Genomic DNA, 15,475 nt, shown 5'->3' on the forward strand with positions numbered 1-15,475 from the left:
CTACTGCTTAGGGAAGTGTAAGATTTGTAATCTTTTGGAAAAAAAAAAAAGACCTTTTTCACAGTGTCATTTACAAACAAATATTGCTTCATAATAAACAATTTATTAAGCTACAAAATCAGATGAAAAATATTAGAAATATGCTTTCTCAAGAAGTCTTAAAGTGTCCACACCATCAAAACCTCATAGCTGTGAAAAAAAAAAGGAAAAACAAAATCTAGCTAATGAGTAAAAAATAGAGAACCTACATTAAAAAACACGAGCACCTACATTAGAATTGCCTCTGTCCCTATTTTCTCTTGCTCTGGAGAGTAAGAGCTGTTGCTCCATTATTTCAATTTGCTGTTGCCTTTGTATTTCTATGGTTGCACCGATTGGGACGGAACCTTCCGAGGGAGGAGAAGAATCCAATATCCACCCAAAACACATGCTGGCCACTCGAGCTAAAACCTTTGGAACTTTTATTATGTCTAAAACATGAAATATGTTCCATCTGCATATTATCCCTGCTGTCTGAAACAAATTCAATAAAAGCAAAGTTACACTCAAAATATCCATACATAAAGATATCATAGTTCCGAAATCAAAGATTATAAATTTCATTCTCAAATGCATCATAAATAAATTAAAATCTAAATTATGCATTAGTTAAAAATTTATAAAGCAAAACAAAGTTAGCTATTAGCAAATCATAGGGGACAGTATTAACTTTGCAGAGATAATCCATAATTGAGCATTAAAAATAATGTAAATAAGAATGTATCATTGCAGATGGCCCAGCATGTTAAGGAAGAAGCAAGATAACATTCATATTCTAAATCTAAAAAGTTACATCATATCTAAATTTATGTTCTTATAAATATTGAGTTAGGTGCAATTAACTCATGAAAACCAAGTAACGGAATAGTGAAGTAAAGATCACATAAACTAGATTAATGAAGAAGCTAATTAAAAACATACTCAGAACTAGTACCTAGTTCCTTTGAGGGTTTTAGAAACTTGAAGGACTATGCAAAGCGGTAACTGTATTTTTTTTTAGCTTTCATTGGCAGTTTTTTAAAATTTAGTTATCCTTTTTATACCTTAAAAGCCTTTAAATTTACAACAAAGTTCAATAAATCTTGTTAGGAATTGCCTTTTGCTGCTTCTAGAAGTATACTGGTTATGAATTTAGAGATTAATTTGTATCTCCAAAAGGGTGTGTAAAACAAATTAAAATCTCAATTGTTCAAGCTTGATGCAAGAATGAAAACTATGCAAAAAAATCTAGTTTTCTTCTATTACACTTTCTTATAAAATGATAACGAATATCTTTGCAAAACAAGCACAATATTACATTCAAAACAGCAGACAGCCCGGTCATCACATCCAGAGACTGCAGTTTCGTTCTTGTTAAAACTAGACAGGCAGTGAAAGAGAGAAAGAGAAAGAGAGCTAGGGAGAGACTCTCTCTCCTTCTCTGGATGTGATTACCAGACTGTTTGGTATCTTATACATATAAAATCTGAGTATCTATCTATCTATCTATGTCCAAGCTTCTTCTCCCGAACGACAGTGAACTGACCATCGAACCAGGTATTGATGGATTCGTCATCTTCCCGTCTTCATGTTTGGCTATTTAACATAATCCTCCGATAATAATTAGCGGAGATATCAATTAAAAATTATTAATTATGACTCTTAGATTTCAAAATAAAATCCATATTTTTTGAAGGCTTTCCTCCATTCAAATTATTATTCAGTGCTTCAACTCAACTTTTCGGATGAACGCTTTTATTAAAATTTACAGCGTGAAGAAAATCATTGAGATGAAAGATCTGTTGCCATTTCTTTTTCTCGAATATGAACAGGTAAAATTCTTGTTTTTGTTTTGAGGCTTTTCCTGTAATCACAGGGGATTTAAAATGTTTACTTTTTTGGGGGGGGTTTCCGCAATCTGCCGCAAAACTACACTGACTTTTTTTTTTGGTTCAAGCCTGAGTGTTGAACTCGCGTCACTTGACATAACTTTTATTTTCGAGGTGGACCGTGCAAAGCCGGGCGACGCAGCTAGTATTGCATGAAGTTTTGCTTTAACCCTGGCTTACAGGCAGTAACTTACTGCTATACCCAAGCTTTGACTTTAATTCACGAGGTTAACCGCGTCATGCTGCGGACATTCGCTGGTGAGATAAATTTACTTTATCTACCAGTTTGTTGGTGCTCTCAGCTTTAATAAGGTGACATCGGCCTCCAGCTCGTTTATTCATTATCCCAGACTGATGAGTTCTAACATGAATGAAACTCCAGTCTCTGGATGTGATAACCGGGCTGTCTGGTTTATTGCATATAGTTCTGCCTTAGCCCTGGCTTAGGGATGATAACTTACTGCCAAGTACAGTATGTTATTAGACATTAAAATATTTGGTTCATTAGAATTAAAATATTAATAATTTCTTTCATTCATAAAAAATAAAGTACAGTTGATTCTCTATTTAACGACTTTCAGGGAACCACAATAAATGGTCCTTAAGTAGAATCCTTCTAAAACTACAGTGGAGCATCTGGGACTATGAAAACCTTTAAACAGAGAGGGTTGTTATATAGAACAGTTAAATCGAGAACTAACTGTGTTTATTTACTTATATTATTTTCTCTATATATAAAAAGAAAAATTAAAAAAAAAAAAAACCTTTGTAATATCTCCAGCTTATGCATTCTTTAAAGCCTTAAGAATTTATTGAGTAGAATTTCTATCTACAGAAAAGCAAGTTTTTCCCACCCTTTTTTCCTATGGAAAATAATAAAAAGTTGAATGAACAAAAGATTCGACTCTTAATGTTCTGAAAATATTTGAATCCGACGAATTGTCCACCTTACCATTTTACTGCCAGCAAGTCATAAATATCAGGCACCAGCTTGCTGTAATGCCTAGATTTTCTACATTGCACCTAAATCTATATAAATGAAACAAAGAATATATGTTTATATCTATATGTGTGTATACATGTTCCCTATACAAATCCAGTTTTCGTTGGATCTGAACCAAATTTGGCAGGGAGGTACTTGTGCACACGAGAAGGAACGTAGGGTGGTTTTCAAACGCCAAAAAAGAACCAAACGGTGCGCATTTTAATTTTAGGGCCCAAAAATGGCATTAAATGGTCCTTTCTACCCAAAATAATTATCCAATCAGTTCAAATTTAGCGCTATTCAAAAGCTCGTGAAAAATGCCCCAAACGTTGATTTTATTCCTTTGAATTAAAAAAAAAAAACAAGGCTGTAAAATCACCGGGAAAAAATTCAACTACCTTATTCAGCCTAATGGAACAGAAATCACTATAGCAAAATTATCGTTTGCATGATCTCATTTTAAATAAAACCATTCAGAAGGTTGCCACATTTTTTCCTCGATTTTGACACAAAATTTTGCTTTTGTTTTGAAGTAAAAATTTCCCCTTTTGATTATTATTTGGTGATTTATCTTCTTTCTTTATAAAAGGATTTTAGGTGTATTTATGGAGGGTTGCTTCAGTGTTGCCAGATTGGGGGGAATTTCCCCATTTTGGGGAAATCTGGTGCTCTCTGGGGAAATTTTGGGGAAATGGGTTTTGAGGGGAATTCTTTGGGGAAATATTTTTTCCTTGAGAAAAACCAGGGGGAAAAAAAAAACCTCGGAAAAAAGAATTTTTTTTGTATTTAAATTTGCGTCAAGAAGTAGTAGGAACATTGTATCAAACAGCGTTGGGTTAGCTTTGCTCAACTTTATGGAATTCGCATTTCACATTATGTGGAATATTATGCTATGGAATTCGCATCAATGTTCTGCGTAACTAGTTGATACTTGAAACAGGTAAAAATAAGTGTGATGAAAAGTGTTCTTCGATAAATATATACAAAAATCATAGTTTAAATGTACATACAGAAGCAGAGTAGTAAATGCGAGCAGAAAAAAATAATATTTGGCTATTTCTTATCTGTGGATCAGGTCCTTGTATTTATGACTAGTGGCACCCGCACGGCTTAGCCCGTAGTATAAAATTAAAAGGTCTTTTGGTCCCCCTGTATATTTACAAATAATGCATAATGTATTTCTCGCCAATTGGTTTGCCCATGTTACTATTCCACATTATGATAACTTGGTAATGTACTCTTTTATCTTATGATAATTTTGCTCGGGAAAATGTTCTTAAAATTGGAATAGAAAAAGAACAAAATCAAATTTTTGAAAAATCGCTTAAAGGTGCACACCTGCATGCTACAAACTAATTCTTTGCCAAATTTCATGAAAATCAGCCGAACGGTCTAGGCTCTATGCACGTCACAGGGAACCTAACAGAAAGAGAGATCCGGACAGAGAGATATCGAGACAAAGAGACTTTCAGCTTCATTATTAGTAAAGGTAAAGAAGACAAAAAAAAAAAAAGCGGCGATAATGGGAAGAAGAAAAGTTGGGGAATTTGATAAGAAAATTTGGCTATTTAGGGGAAAAAAAATTTCTTCAAGAGAAAAATATTAGAGGAAGTCGATTCATTTGATGAAAATATTAGTGGGAAAAAAAATTTCGAATTCGGGGAATTTTGATAGAAAACATCGCTTTTTGGGGAAAAGTTGGAAGGGAATTGGGGAAATCTGGATTTAACCATCTGGCAACACTGGGTTGCGTTCAATTTATTCGAGAATTCTTTATTTGCCGTTTTCTTTCTTTAAGAATGATTATTTTGATGGGAAATTTTATCGTATTTTTTCTTTTCCTGATTGTTGAACATGCGTCATTTGACATAATTTTTATTCTCGAGGTAAAACATGCAAAGCCAGGAAATGCAGCAAATAGAAAGTAAAATATTCTGCAACTTCAGAATGTTCTATAGCAATAGCCCTAACTGCACCATAATATGAATCAATTTTTTGCATGCCTTTGCAGGGGTAGCCACCCCCTAAGAGCAAGGGCGAACCCACCTACCCCCGAAAAAAAAGAAAATACCATCTTAAAATACCCACTCCCTAAAAATTTCAATGGCGCAGTCTGCACCATGACTCCCCCCCCCCCCCCCCCCCCCCCCGCTCTTAGGTAGGCACCTCTGCCTTAAGTTTTCAATATAAGCTTTAAGCAGGATATTGCAAATTTGTGTGTAGTCTTCAATAATTGTACAAGTATTCTAAGAACACGACAATTTAATTATTGCAAGAACCAATACTTTTAGCCTTAAAATGCGTGATATAAAACTTACTTTAAAATTAACAATGAAAGTTACAAAAAGATATAAGAAGCTGTGTAGAAATTATGATATAATGTTATAAGTTTTTCTTTTTTTAAATACATGCTGGCATTTTTGCCTGGCTCCTAGAGATTTAGATTTTATCAGCCCCTGTGTACAAAACAGAAAGAGACATTTATCAAAAAATAGTAAGTGTATTCTTAGAAAAATCAAACAGCTATACACACGGGAAAAAAAATTAAAAAAAAAAGAAATAAAGGAAATTATAAAAGAAAAACATCCACAATTGAAGTAGGACATAAATTTGTAACATAATTAGAACATATAATAAGAAAGTAAGAAGTATGTTTTACGAAAAAACAAAGATAATTACTTTACATTCAAAAGTTCCTTCCTATAGCAAAGTATTTTACAGTTTGAGTTTTAAAAAAAAAAATAATAAATAAAAAAAAAGGTTTTAAGCATACACTGAGGTATGTAAAATCTTACCAGGGAACAAATTCCAGACACCATCGATGCTTTATTAGTACTCATGACCTTAAAAAAGTTTTTAAAAATAAGAAATTTAATGGAAGGAAAAAAAAACATTTTACAAAAAATATTCAAAATTTCAAAACTAAATAACATATACTAACAAATGCAATAAATGAGTATAAGCATTTAATGACGAATGTAGTCAAATAGCATCAAAACTTTGACAAATTTTACTTTTTGAAATTCCTTAGCACAACAAGTTGAATTTATAAAATTTTGTTTTTACAAGAACTTTGTAATACGATAAAATGGAAGAAAAAATATTTTTTTTTTTACAATAATCAGGGGTGATTGTGACTCCATGAAAAAATACCTGAACTTTATTCCAAGAAGAAAAAGTGTTTTGATGGGCATGCATATACACATTACGTGTATGCACACATTATTTATATATATAATTATTTGTTGGGGCTAAAACTCGAAGTTTTAATTGGACTTAACATGTCCATGTGCATGGAGAGAATTAAATTCTCTTAATTTTTCTCATTTCTAAAAATGTTTTATTTTCCACCATTATATCTGAATCCTTAACCATTTATTACATTCATTTTCTAAAAGTGCATAAATATTTCAGAATTCAATAAGTTTGGGGCAAAAGGGGGAGAATGTATTATGATCACTGCGCAATAGGGCTAGGCGATATCCGAATTTTAATGCCACGATATATCGCTCTCCAAATATCGATATTTTCGATATATAAGTCGTTAAATTCAACATTTAATGGGGGGGGGGGGACTGTTAAACCTATTACATAAGCATCTACAACAGAGAAAAGCCATAGGCCATCTTGGTGAATAAATATTTTAGCTATTTAATCTTATAATATAGTTACAGCAAGGATTTTCATGTGTTTGTGTCGGGAGGGGAGGGGGAGGGGTCATGAAGCAGATTATACACAGAAACTTTTGGAGAAATTAATTTAGAAGAATTTAAGTCTTTTTATTAGTGGGTGGCAATTCTTAAGAAAAAAGGGGGCTTGGTAAAATTGAGGGGTGCCATCGCAGTCGGGGGTAATGGGCAACCCTAGTTACATCATCTGCATATTAAGATACGCAACACAGAAACGATATTAGACATCTTGAAAAGAAAATATTAAGGGGAAAAATATCAAGTAACGCTCCTTTCTCTTCTTATCTAGCCTTTATTCCATCTCTCACCCCAGCTGTTCTTCAATAATTACCACAGAGATTGCAAAACATGAGGGTAGCTTACGCTTTATATCAAACGAAACGTCTTCAATTTGGACTTTCGGCGTTTCATTAAACATCGACCTAAATTTTACAAAAGTGGTTTTTTCTGAAAATATAGGATGGTTCCGGTATTTTTGAAGATGAAGATACCGGAAATCAAGATGTAAATACCGGAAATCCGGTAAAATACCGGAACACAATCACCCCTGAATAATGGTCAATTAGTAACTAGTTGCACATATATGTTTTAAATAAATAAATAGATAAAATAATAACAAAATAAATAAACATTTTTTTTATTTTAACTTAGGGGTTTACACTGGAACTGGATTTTATATAGGACAAGTTTTAATATTTGTATTACAGTATTCAAAAAACAAGTGCATGAATGTTGTATTTGCTGCAAACAGAAGAAAAAAAAATTATATTTTTTTATCAAAAGTTTTAACAAAATATATAAAAAAACAAAGTTGGATTTTATAGGTCTGCAAAGCAAAATCAACTCAAAAATTGACCAAACTGTAGAAGAAACACTTGGCCCAATGTTATGAAAACCAGGGTTTTACGAAAAATACTCAAATAACGACATATTATTGAATAAAAATGTCTGCAAAAGCAAGCAATATATTTTCTTATTCAAATGCAAAACATCATTTAAAAACATTTAGTAACATGTAAATCCCAAACACTCCCTACTAATTTGTACAACAACTTCTATTTGATTTCAGTTTAAATTTACATTTGATTCCCTTCCTTCCTCCTCCTCTTTTAGTTTCAATTTATATTCAATTTTGGCAGTACTTATTAGAGTAAGCAGAGTAATCTTTCTATGAAATGTTTTTTTTTTCCCATAACAGAATTTATCACAAGGAAACCAATAAGCAAAAAAAAAAAAAAAAAAAAAAGAACACCAAAAGTCACTATGAATAAGTTAAAAAAGGACAGAAGGAAAACATAAATACCTGAAGTCCTAATAAGTATGTTAACGTTTTTCCAGTAACCGGAACACCTAGAATATACGTCTGGGCTACCCTTGGAATGTCCATAAAATAATTAACGAATAGTGGAAAAATCAGGCCATACCTGAGAAAAGGAAAGTAATAATGCAAATTAGAACATTTTGAAATAGTTTAAAATTTATAATTCTGGGACTACTTTTAGCATTCAATTGATCATTATCAAAGGGTGAAACTGATAAATCAAAAACTTACAATTAGGAATAAAGAATGAAGTTTTACAACTGAAGTGTATGGTAGTAAAAGTAGTTATCTCAACAAAAAAAAAAAAATCTTTTTAGGAAAAACAATATGGTTACAATACCATTTATTGTTTTAAATAAACTATTTAGGGGACCATTTTAAAATTTTTGGTCAATCTCAGATCTTTGGACTACTGAGTTTTGCAATATATGCAAAAAAAAAAAAAGAAACACACACACACACACATTTGCAAAAAAAAAGAAAAAAAAAGAAAGAAATGCCTACTTTTGCAGCTACACACTTCAATTGCTTGCTGCAAGTTAAAGCTTAAATTTTGATGTAGAATATTAAAATGAGTGCTGTAACTAGACAGGACGGCTGTTCCCCGAAATATTTGGCTTATAAAATCCTCTTACAACCAACTTCAAGGGATCGCAAATTTTGTTCATTATAATGAAATTCAAGGCTTTTAAATAGGGGCTGAAAATGTATTTTGTTGAAACACATATTTCACTGTACTGGTATTCATTGTAACCAGATTTCACTGTGTATAAAAAGGTTATGCTCTCTATTTTGTTTTTCTTTTATTTTTCAATATAGCATTGACGAGTTTCAGTTTTGGACTTTAGATGGACTAAAACATTTTGAGGGAATTCATTTTCTTTTTGCATAGAAGACAGGCAGAAATCTGTTTCCTAAGATGCGTCCTTATTCTTATGAAAGCAAATTCAGTGCAGATTAAAATATTTAAGTAAAGATTTTTAATAACAGTCATTCATTGCTGGCTTATATTGAGCGGATTTTATATTTATTTATGTTCAAAGTTTAACTAAGAATTGGCAGCTCTTATGTCTATAAAATGCCGAGTCCCCTATAGTATCCCCTCGTGGGTGCCCATGACAACAGCTTTGGAGCTGATCTAATGAATGGTAGAGTTTTGCACTTAAAAAATCATTCTTGTCAATATTTCAACAGCAACATTTCACACAACTTAAAGGTAAATGTGATAAATAAATTGAAAACTAAATTTCCTTTAGTTCGTCAAATAAGTTCAAGAATAATTTTTTACTTCAATGCAGTGTTACTTCTGAAGTAGAAAAGGGAATAGTATAAAATACGAGTAGATTGCTAATGTAAGCGTCTAAAAAAAAATTGTAAACACATCTGGTTGCATTCATATGTTAAAAGTTTGAACTTGGTGTTAAACATATGATAACATTTTGTGTGCGTGTTTCATTGTTCATAATGTTCTTAATAAAAATCTATGCATTAATAACACATTGCAAAATGTGGGGTATTAGAAAGTGACAGCACGATGATGGGCGACTTTTATACTATTTGGTTAGCTGATTTTAAATATGGCATCTATTTCTCCTCAATCATGTAATAGTTTTTCACAAAATAAGCTTAGATATACGCACAAAAGTCATATTTTGCATATTCTGTGAGAAAAAAGGTATTATCAAAATGTAAGTTTAATACTTACAAACTAATTTATACGCCAAACAATTGGAAACAACATGAAAAACATATATATTAATTTTAAAACGTGTAATGAGGAACAGTCGCTATTCTTTAATATGGCCTAGATTCATGTGCATTTTTAATACTAAATTTTCCTTGTCCAGAACGGAAAGCCTATCACGCTTTTGTACCATTTTCTCAAATTCTCTAAACAAGGGTGACAATTTATGTAGAGCCCATGAATTATCCTTAACACCAATTTTTACACCGAAACATGCTCTATATACTCTTTTAACAAAATTTGTTATATTTCCTTAATATTTCTTTACTACTAATTCTCCACAAACATAACAAAAGAAATCGGGTGAATTCAGGCAAACTTTTGCTGCCACTTAGTATATTTAATAGGTAGGCAAAAACTTAAAACATGAAAACCATAAAATAATGTACACTCATATATCGCAAGAATGAGACCCTGAATAAGATATAAAACTTTTAAAAGCTTTGCGCAAAATCATTTCAATCAAAGATCAAAGAGTGATTAAGCAGAGAGAATGTGTATGTGTGTGGTGGTTGGAGTTAAAAAAATAAGTCATCGTTTCGAGTAGTACCTGACCTTTAAAAATTACTTCTATGAAAACTGATTTTTAATGAAGATTTTTGACAGGCTCGCTCCACAAATTAGAGCTCTTTTTAAGATAACCCTGTTGAAAACTTTTTTTTTTTTTTTGGATACATTAACTAAAGGCTATTTTTTCCCCAGAATCAGAAAAACCTTTAGCTTTTGCCACAATGATAACTTTTTACCCATGTGCTGGTCCCTTTCCTAAAGTATAAATTTTTTTAATGAAACTGCTAGAAGAAAGTCTAAATTTCCAATTCCTGAAAAATCGGTACATTATGGAAATTTTTGGCTAGTTTTCCTGAAATTGGCATCCAACAATTTATTAGAATCAGTTGTTGGTTTGTAATCATTTTTTTTTTTATTGAAGGCCTGTGAAATCAATAATACTTACGGCCCAGTTGGGAGAAAAGTGATTTGAATTTCAAGTCTTCTAAGGAAAAATACTGTGATCAATTCAAGAACGGTGGCAACAGTACAGGCTGCTAATAAATAAGACTGTAAAAAGAAAGAAAATTTTAAAACAAAACAAAGAACAAAAAGCAACATAATAACAATTGAACATATCTTTTACAGACATTAATTTGTAAGAATTATACTTTAGAATAAAAATATAAAAAAAATTGCTGTATTAAAGGTGACACATTATCTATGCACAACATGCTGATGCTGATATGCCTCATCACTATGACAAGCTATCAAACAAGAACTTACTCTCTTTTTTTTTATGAATAAGTAGCGCAGCTTGCCCCCAAGTGACAGCTTAAATAGATTTTAAGACTTCACAAAAAATATAGTACTGAAATTCTGAAAAATTTCCCCTATATGTCTTAAAGTTTATTTGATCAATTAAATTGTAATGGAAATGGTGCACAATGTTATAGGGTGACTGAAGTTACCTAGGAGCCTAGGGGCTAAGAGTCATACAAACTTTATGTTTACATAAAGCACACATACCTCTTTTGGAGGAACACCTCAAATTACTGCCACAGGTAATACTTATGCTAAGAATACCATTGCCTTTAGCATATTTTCTACATTTTTTATCACACTGCTTCATTTTGTGCTTAAGTGTTGGTAGGACTAACCCAAAATAAAATTTTGTGCTAATCGAACAGTAAATTAAACAGTTATGGCAAAAGAAGTGTCATGTTGTGGACTCTAAATTTTATAAAGTACTGTGAAATGGCCCTACATACAGTGAACTCTCGCTACCATGCGATCTAACTAATGTAAAATCCAGCCATCTGTAACAATTTTTGATGCCATATTTCATTTTTAGAAGAACGAGCAACATTAAAAGCCAGTAAGTTAAAAAGCCCACTTTACAAAAAACAAAAAAACTTCCGAACCACGCCCGTAACCCCTTCACTTCTTTTGACCCCTCACTTTTTTCATGCACCAGCCGCCTATACTTCTTGCAATCATAATATAAAAAAAGGTTTTTATTAAAAATTATCAGAAATGGAAAAAAAAAAATCCAATTTCTCAAAAAAATCAAATTTATAAAATCAAAAAGAAATGTCAGGGAAAATAATTAATCACAAAATTAGCTGAATTTAAAAGTTATTCAGGAATTCAATTACAATTAGTATTGAAAGAATGAATAACTAAAAAACATGCTTATTATAACAAAGTCTTTAAAGTTCTTTGTGATATATGAGAAAGGGAGTGAAAAATACTTACAGAAAATTTGTGAGAACCATATCTTCTTTCAAAAACACGGAAGTAGTATATTAATAAACATCCACAAACTAAATCTTTTGTTTCAAGAAACGTCAATTTAGAAGTTAAAACTCGCCAAATCTAAAATGAAACATTGACACATTAAGAGACACGGAAGAATATTTTTAAATTAAGCACTAGAATAATAATACAGTAAAACCTGTGAAGTTGACCACCCTTGTAAGTTGACCCCTCTCTAAGTTGACCGCTTTGTTCAGGCACGGAATTAGCCATTACCATATAAATCAACCTCTGTAAGTTGATCATATGTTTAAGTTGACCACTAAAGTAGGGCACCGCAAGTAAATTTTTTTTTTTTTTGTTAATTATATTTTTTTTTTTTTTCTGATGTAATCTGATGAAGCTTCCAATGAGGAACATGCAGGTATCTTTTTTTATGAATTTTGCTCAATTTTAAAGAAAGTACGTAATTTTGGAAAAAACACATTGAAGTTTGTATGATATTATATGATCGATAAATTTAAACTTACAATGACTTAGCTTCATGTCAAATGTGCTAATATCATTTGAAATTGACTTTTGCATTAAGCTTCTGGACTCACAAATTTACTTTGTGAAACTTTAATGTGTCTTAACTGTTTTTTCACATAACGAACTTTCATATTTTTACTTCTGTATGAACATTTCAAATTGAAATACTTCGTTCCAAAGATTGGCGGATTTTTCTTTTCATTGTTGGCGATATTTCTGCTTTTGCCTTAGCTTATGCAATTGCAGTATTTAATGAAAACAAATTTAAAGTACAACAATGGAAAGTGATTTTGAATTTCAGAAATCGCCATTAATTTCAACTGCAGCACTAGTACCTACTGTTAATGAGACGAAAATTCAAGCAATTGATTTAACATCTTCAGAAAATGATTCCTCGTGTGATAATGTGAATGAAACATTTTCTCAAAGAAATATAGCAGATTTGTTTGGCATTCAGCCAGCAGATAAAGTAGTTTTGAGACCAACTATTAAACACACTTCTAATGAATTAATTGATTGCATTAAATATATTATTAATGCCAAAACTAATGCAAACAAGAGATACTTCTTTAAGGAAGAATGCAGATCTTTTATTATAAATATATTAACAATTCTGCAGTCAAGAATTATTGACTCGGATAATATTTCCTGTCAAGATCTTATTTCATCTATAGCACAAAATAATAATTTGTCACCTTCTTCACTTATTACTAAACTGACAGGAAATGAAGATTTTTCCTTGAAAGGAGTTGCTATATCTGACTTTGACACTTTAAAAATTAAAAAACAGTATAAAGACGTAGGAACTCAAGAAGATCGAACTACCACAAACCTATTGTACACTACTATGAAAACTACCTCAACTTACAAAGATGCAGAAAACCAGGTAGGAATTGAAGAAGATAATATTTTCAACCTTCAGAATACTAATCATGTTATTTTCCCTACGCATTCCTCTGATGGATTAGACTTTCAAAATGAAATTTACGAAGTAGTCGACACGTCTCCAACACAGAGTGAGCTTGATACACCTCTAAAAGCTCATCTTCAAAATGACAATACTAAATTTTCTCCTGTTCATTCACTTAATAGTTTTTCTAAAACGTTTACAGAATTTAAACCTACCGATAATCAAACGGCTTCTCCTTTATATAAACATTCGTATGCTGATGTAATGAAGAAAAATCCAAAATTATATACCGTCTTAGTCTACCCTCTTCGTGAAAATACTTCTTCTTTCGATTTAAAATTACTTTTGAAAAAAGAATACAATCCAGCAAGCGACAACATACGTATTCACAAGTTACGTGTTATTAGGAATGGAGGTCTGGCTATAGATCTTTACAATAAAATAGACAAAGAAAAACTACAAAAAGCTCTCTTAACAATACCTAACATACAGCTTAATACGAGAATTAAAACTACAACTACAATAAACCCAAAGATTTTAATTCAAGGATTACCTAAAGAAACAACAACTGAACACATAAACCACATTATTTTTGAAAATACAGGAAAAAATTTAAACTTCAAAATTAATTTCAATTACAAAACAAGAAACGGTCGACAGAATTTCGTAATAGAGTGCGAACCTTTCACATTTAACATACTCATGAAATGCAAATTTTTACAAAATGAATGGGAAACTTACAAATTGAGAGAATATATTAATGTAAAAAGGTGTTATTTTTGCCAAGCATTTGGACACTTGTCTAGCAAATGCCAAAGTAATTTGCAAAAATGCACTTTCTGTTCTGGAAATCACCCTCAACATGAATGCAAAAGCAATTTCACGAAATGCGCAAATTGCGTTAAATCTCTTCCAAGCTCTTCGCCTTTATATTTGATTGATCACCCTGCTTCTGACTCATCTTGTCCATATTATCTTTCTGTTCTTCAAAAGTTGAAATCGAATATCAATTATGACGAATAATACTGTGTTTTCTATTAACTTTCCTTCCTCTCTTCATCATTTGTCTCATCCGAAATTGTTTACTTCATCTTCAATTTTTCCTTCTTCTAATATTCAGTTCTCAAAGTATTCTTTTAACTCTTTGAATTGTATTCAAATAAATTTAGGCAAAAGAAGCATCGCTACTAGTTCTTTAAAACTTTTATCTACTCAAATGTTACCGAAGTTTTTCCTTATTCAAGAACCATATTTAAAAAATGATCAAATACCAGAACAACCTAGTAATTGGAAAATTTTTTATTCTTTAAGTAAAAAAGCTGCTGTTATAAGTACTGACTCAAATATAATAGTTTCTCAAATAGACCAAAAAGAAAACCATATAGCAATATCAGCTGATTTCAAGGAAGATTCAATTGTTATTATTTCAGTTTATATAACACCAACAGAAGATGTTAGAATCCCTCTACGTAATCTCGAAAGTCTTTTGAGAAATATTTCAAATAAAAATATTATAATTATGGGTGATTTCAATAGTAGAAGTAAATCTTGGGGATATGCTGGTGAAGATCCAAGAGGAAGAAGAGTAATAAATTTTTACCAAGCAAATGACTTGCAATTAATAAATAGTTCATATGACTCACCAACTTTTGAACATGAAAATGGAAATGGCTGGCCTGACTTAACATTTATTAAAGGAAATTTAATTCAAAATGATAATTACCAGTGGAATGTTATAGATGATGTAGATTCCCTAAGTGACCATAAATTTATTTCACTTAAATTCCAAAAAGAGCTTTCGACTTATGCAATTAAACGCTATAAAATCACATCTAAAGGAATTAAAAACTTTGAAAAAGAGATTTCAGAAAAATTAACACCATTCATTAATTCTTGCCAGAATATTTTAACACCATTTGAACTTAATAAATTCTCAAATAATTTTATTACTACTATTCAGAATTGTTGCAACAATTCGTTTAAAATTAAAGATATTTCAAACAAATTTGAAGTAAAATGGTGGAATAATGATCTACAAAAAGAAAAAACAAATCTTAATAGATTAAAAAGAAAATTGAAGAAGCAGCCAACACCAGAAGAAAATGTTAGAGTCAAAATTGAATACAAAAAAGCCAGAGCCC

At 31.3% G+C, this 15,475-nt stretch overlaps 1 protein-coding gene across 1 annotated transcript; it reads right to left on the reverse strand.

Annotated features, from left to right (window-relative positions):
* Positions 1-249: 249 nt before the first annotated feature.
* LOC129230488 (ubiquitin-associated domain-containing protein 2-like) lies at positions 250-13,376 on the reverse strand. The gene is made up of 6 exons (XM_054864890.1): positions 13,293-13,376; positions 11,894-12,013; positions 10,602-10,705; positions 7,885-8,005; positions 5,688-5,735; positions 250-513 (listed from the first exon to the last, which is right to left on the reverse strand). The coding sequence occupies exons 1-6, from the start codon at positions 13,374-13,376 to the stop codon at positions 250-252; spliced, it is 741 nt and encodes a 246-aa protein (XP_054720865.1).
* Between the last annotated feature and the right edge of the window lie 2,099 nt (positions 13,377-15,475).

Source organism: Uloborus diversus, chromosome 9 (genome assembly GCF_026930045.1).
Source record: "Uloborus diversus isolate 005 chromosome 9, Udiv.v.3.1, whole genome shotgun sequence".
NCBI lineage: Eukaryota > Metazoa > Arthropoda > Arachnida > Araneae > Uloboridae > Uloborus > Uloborus diversus.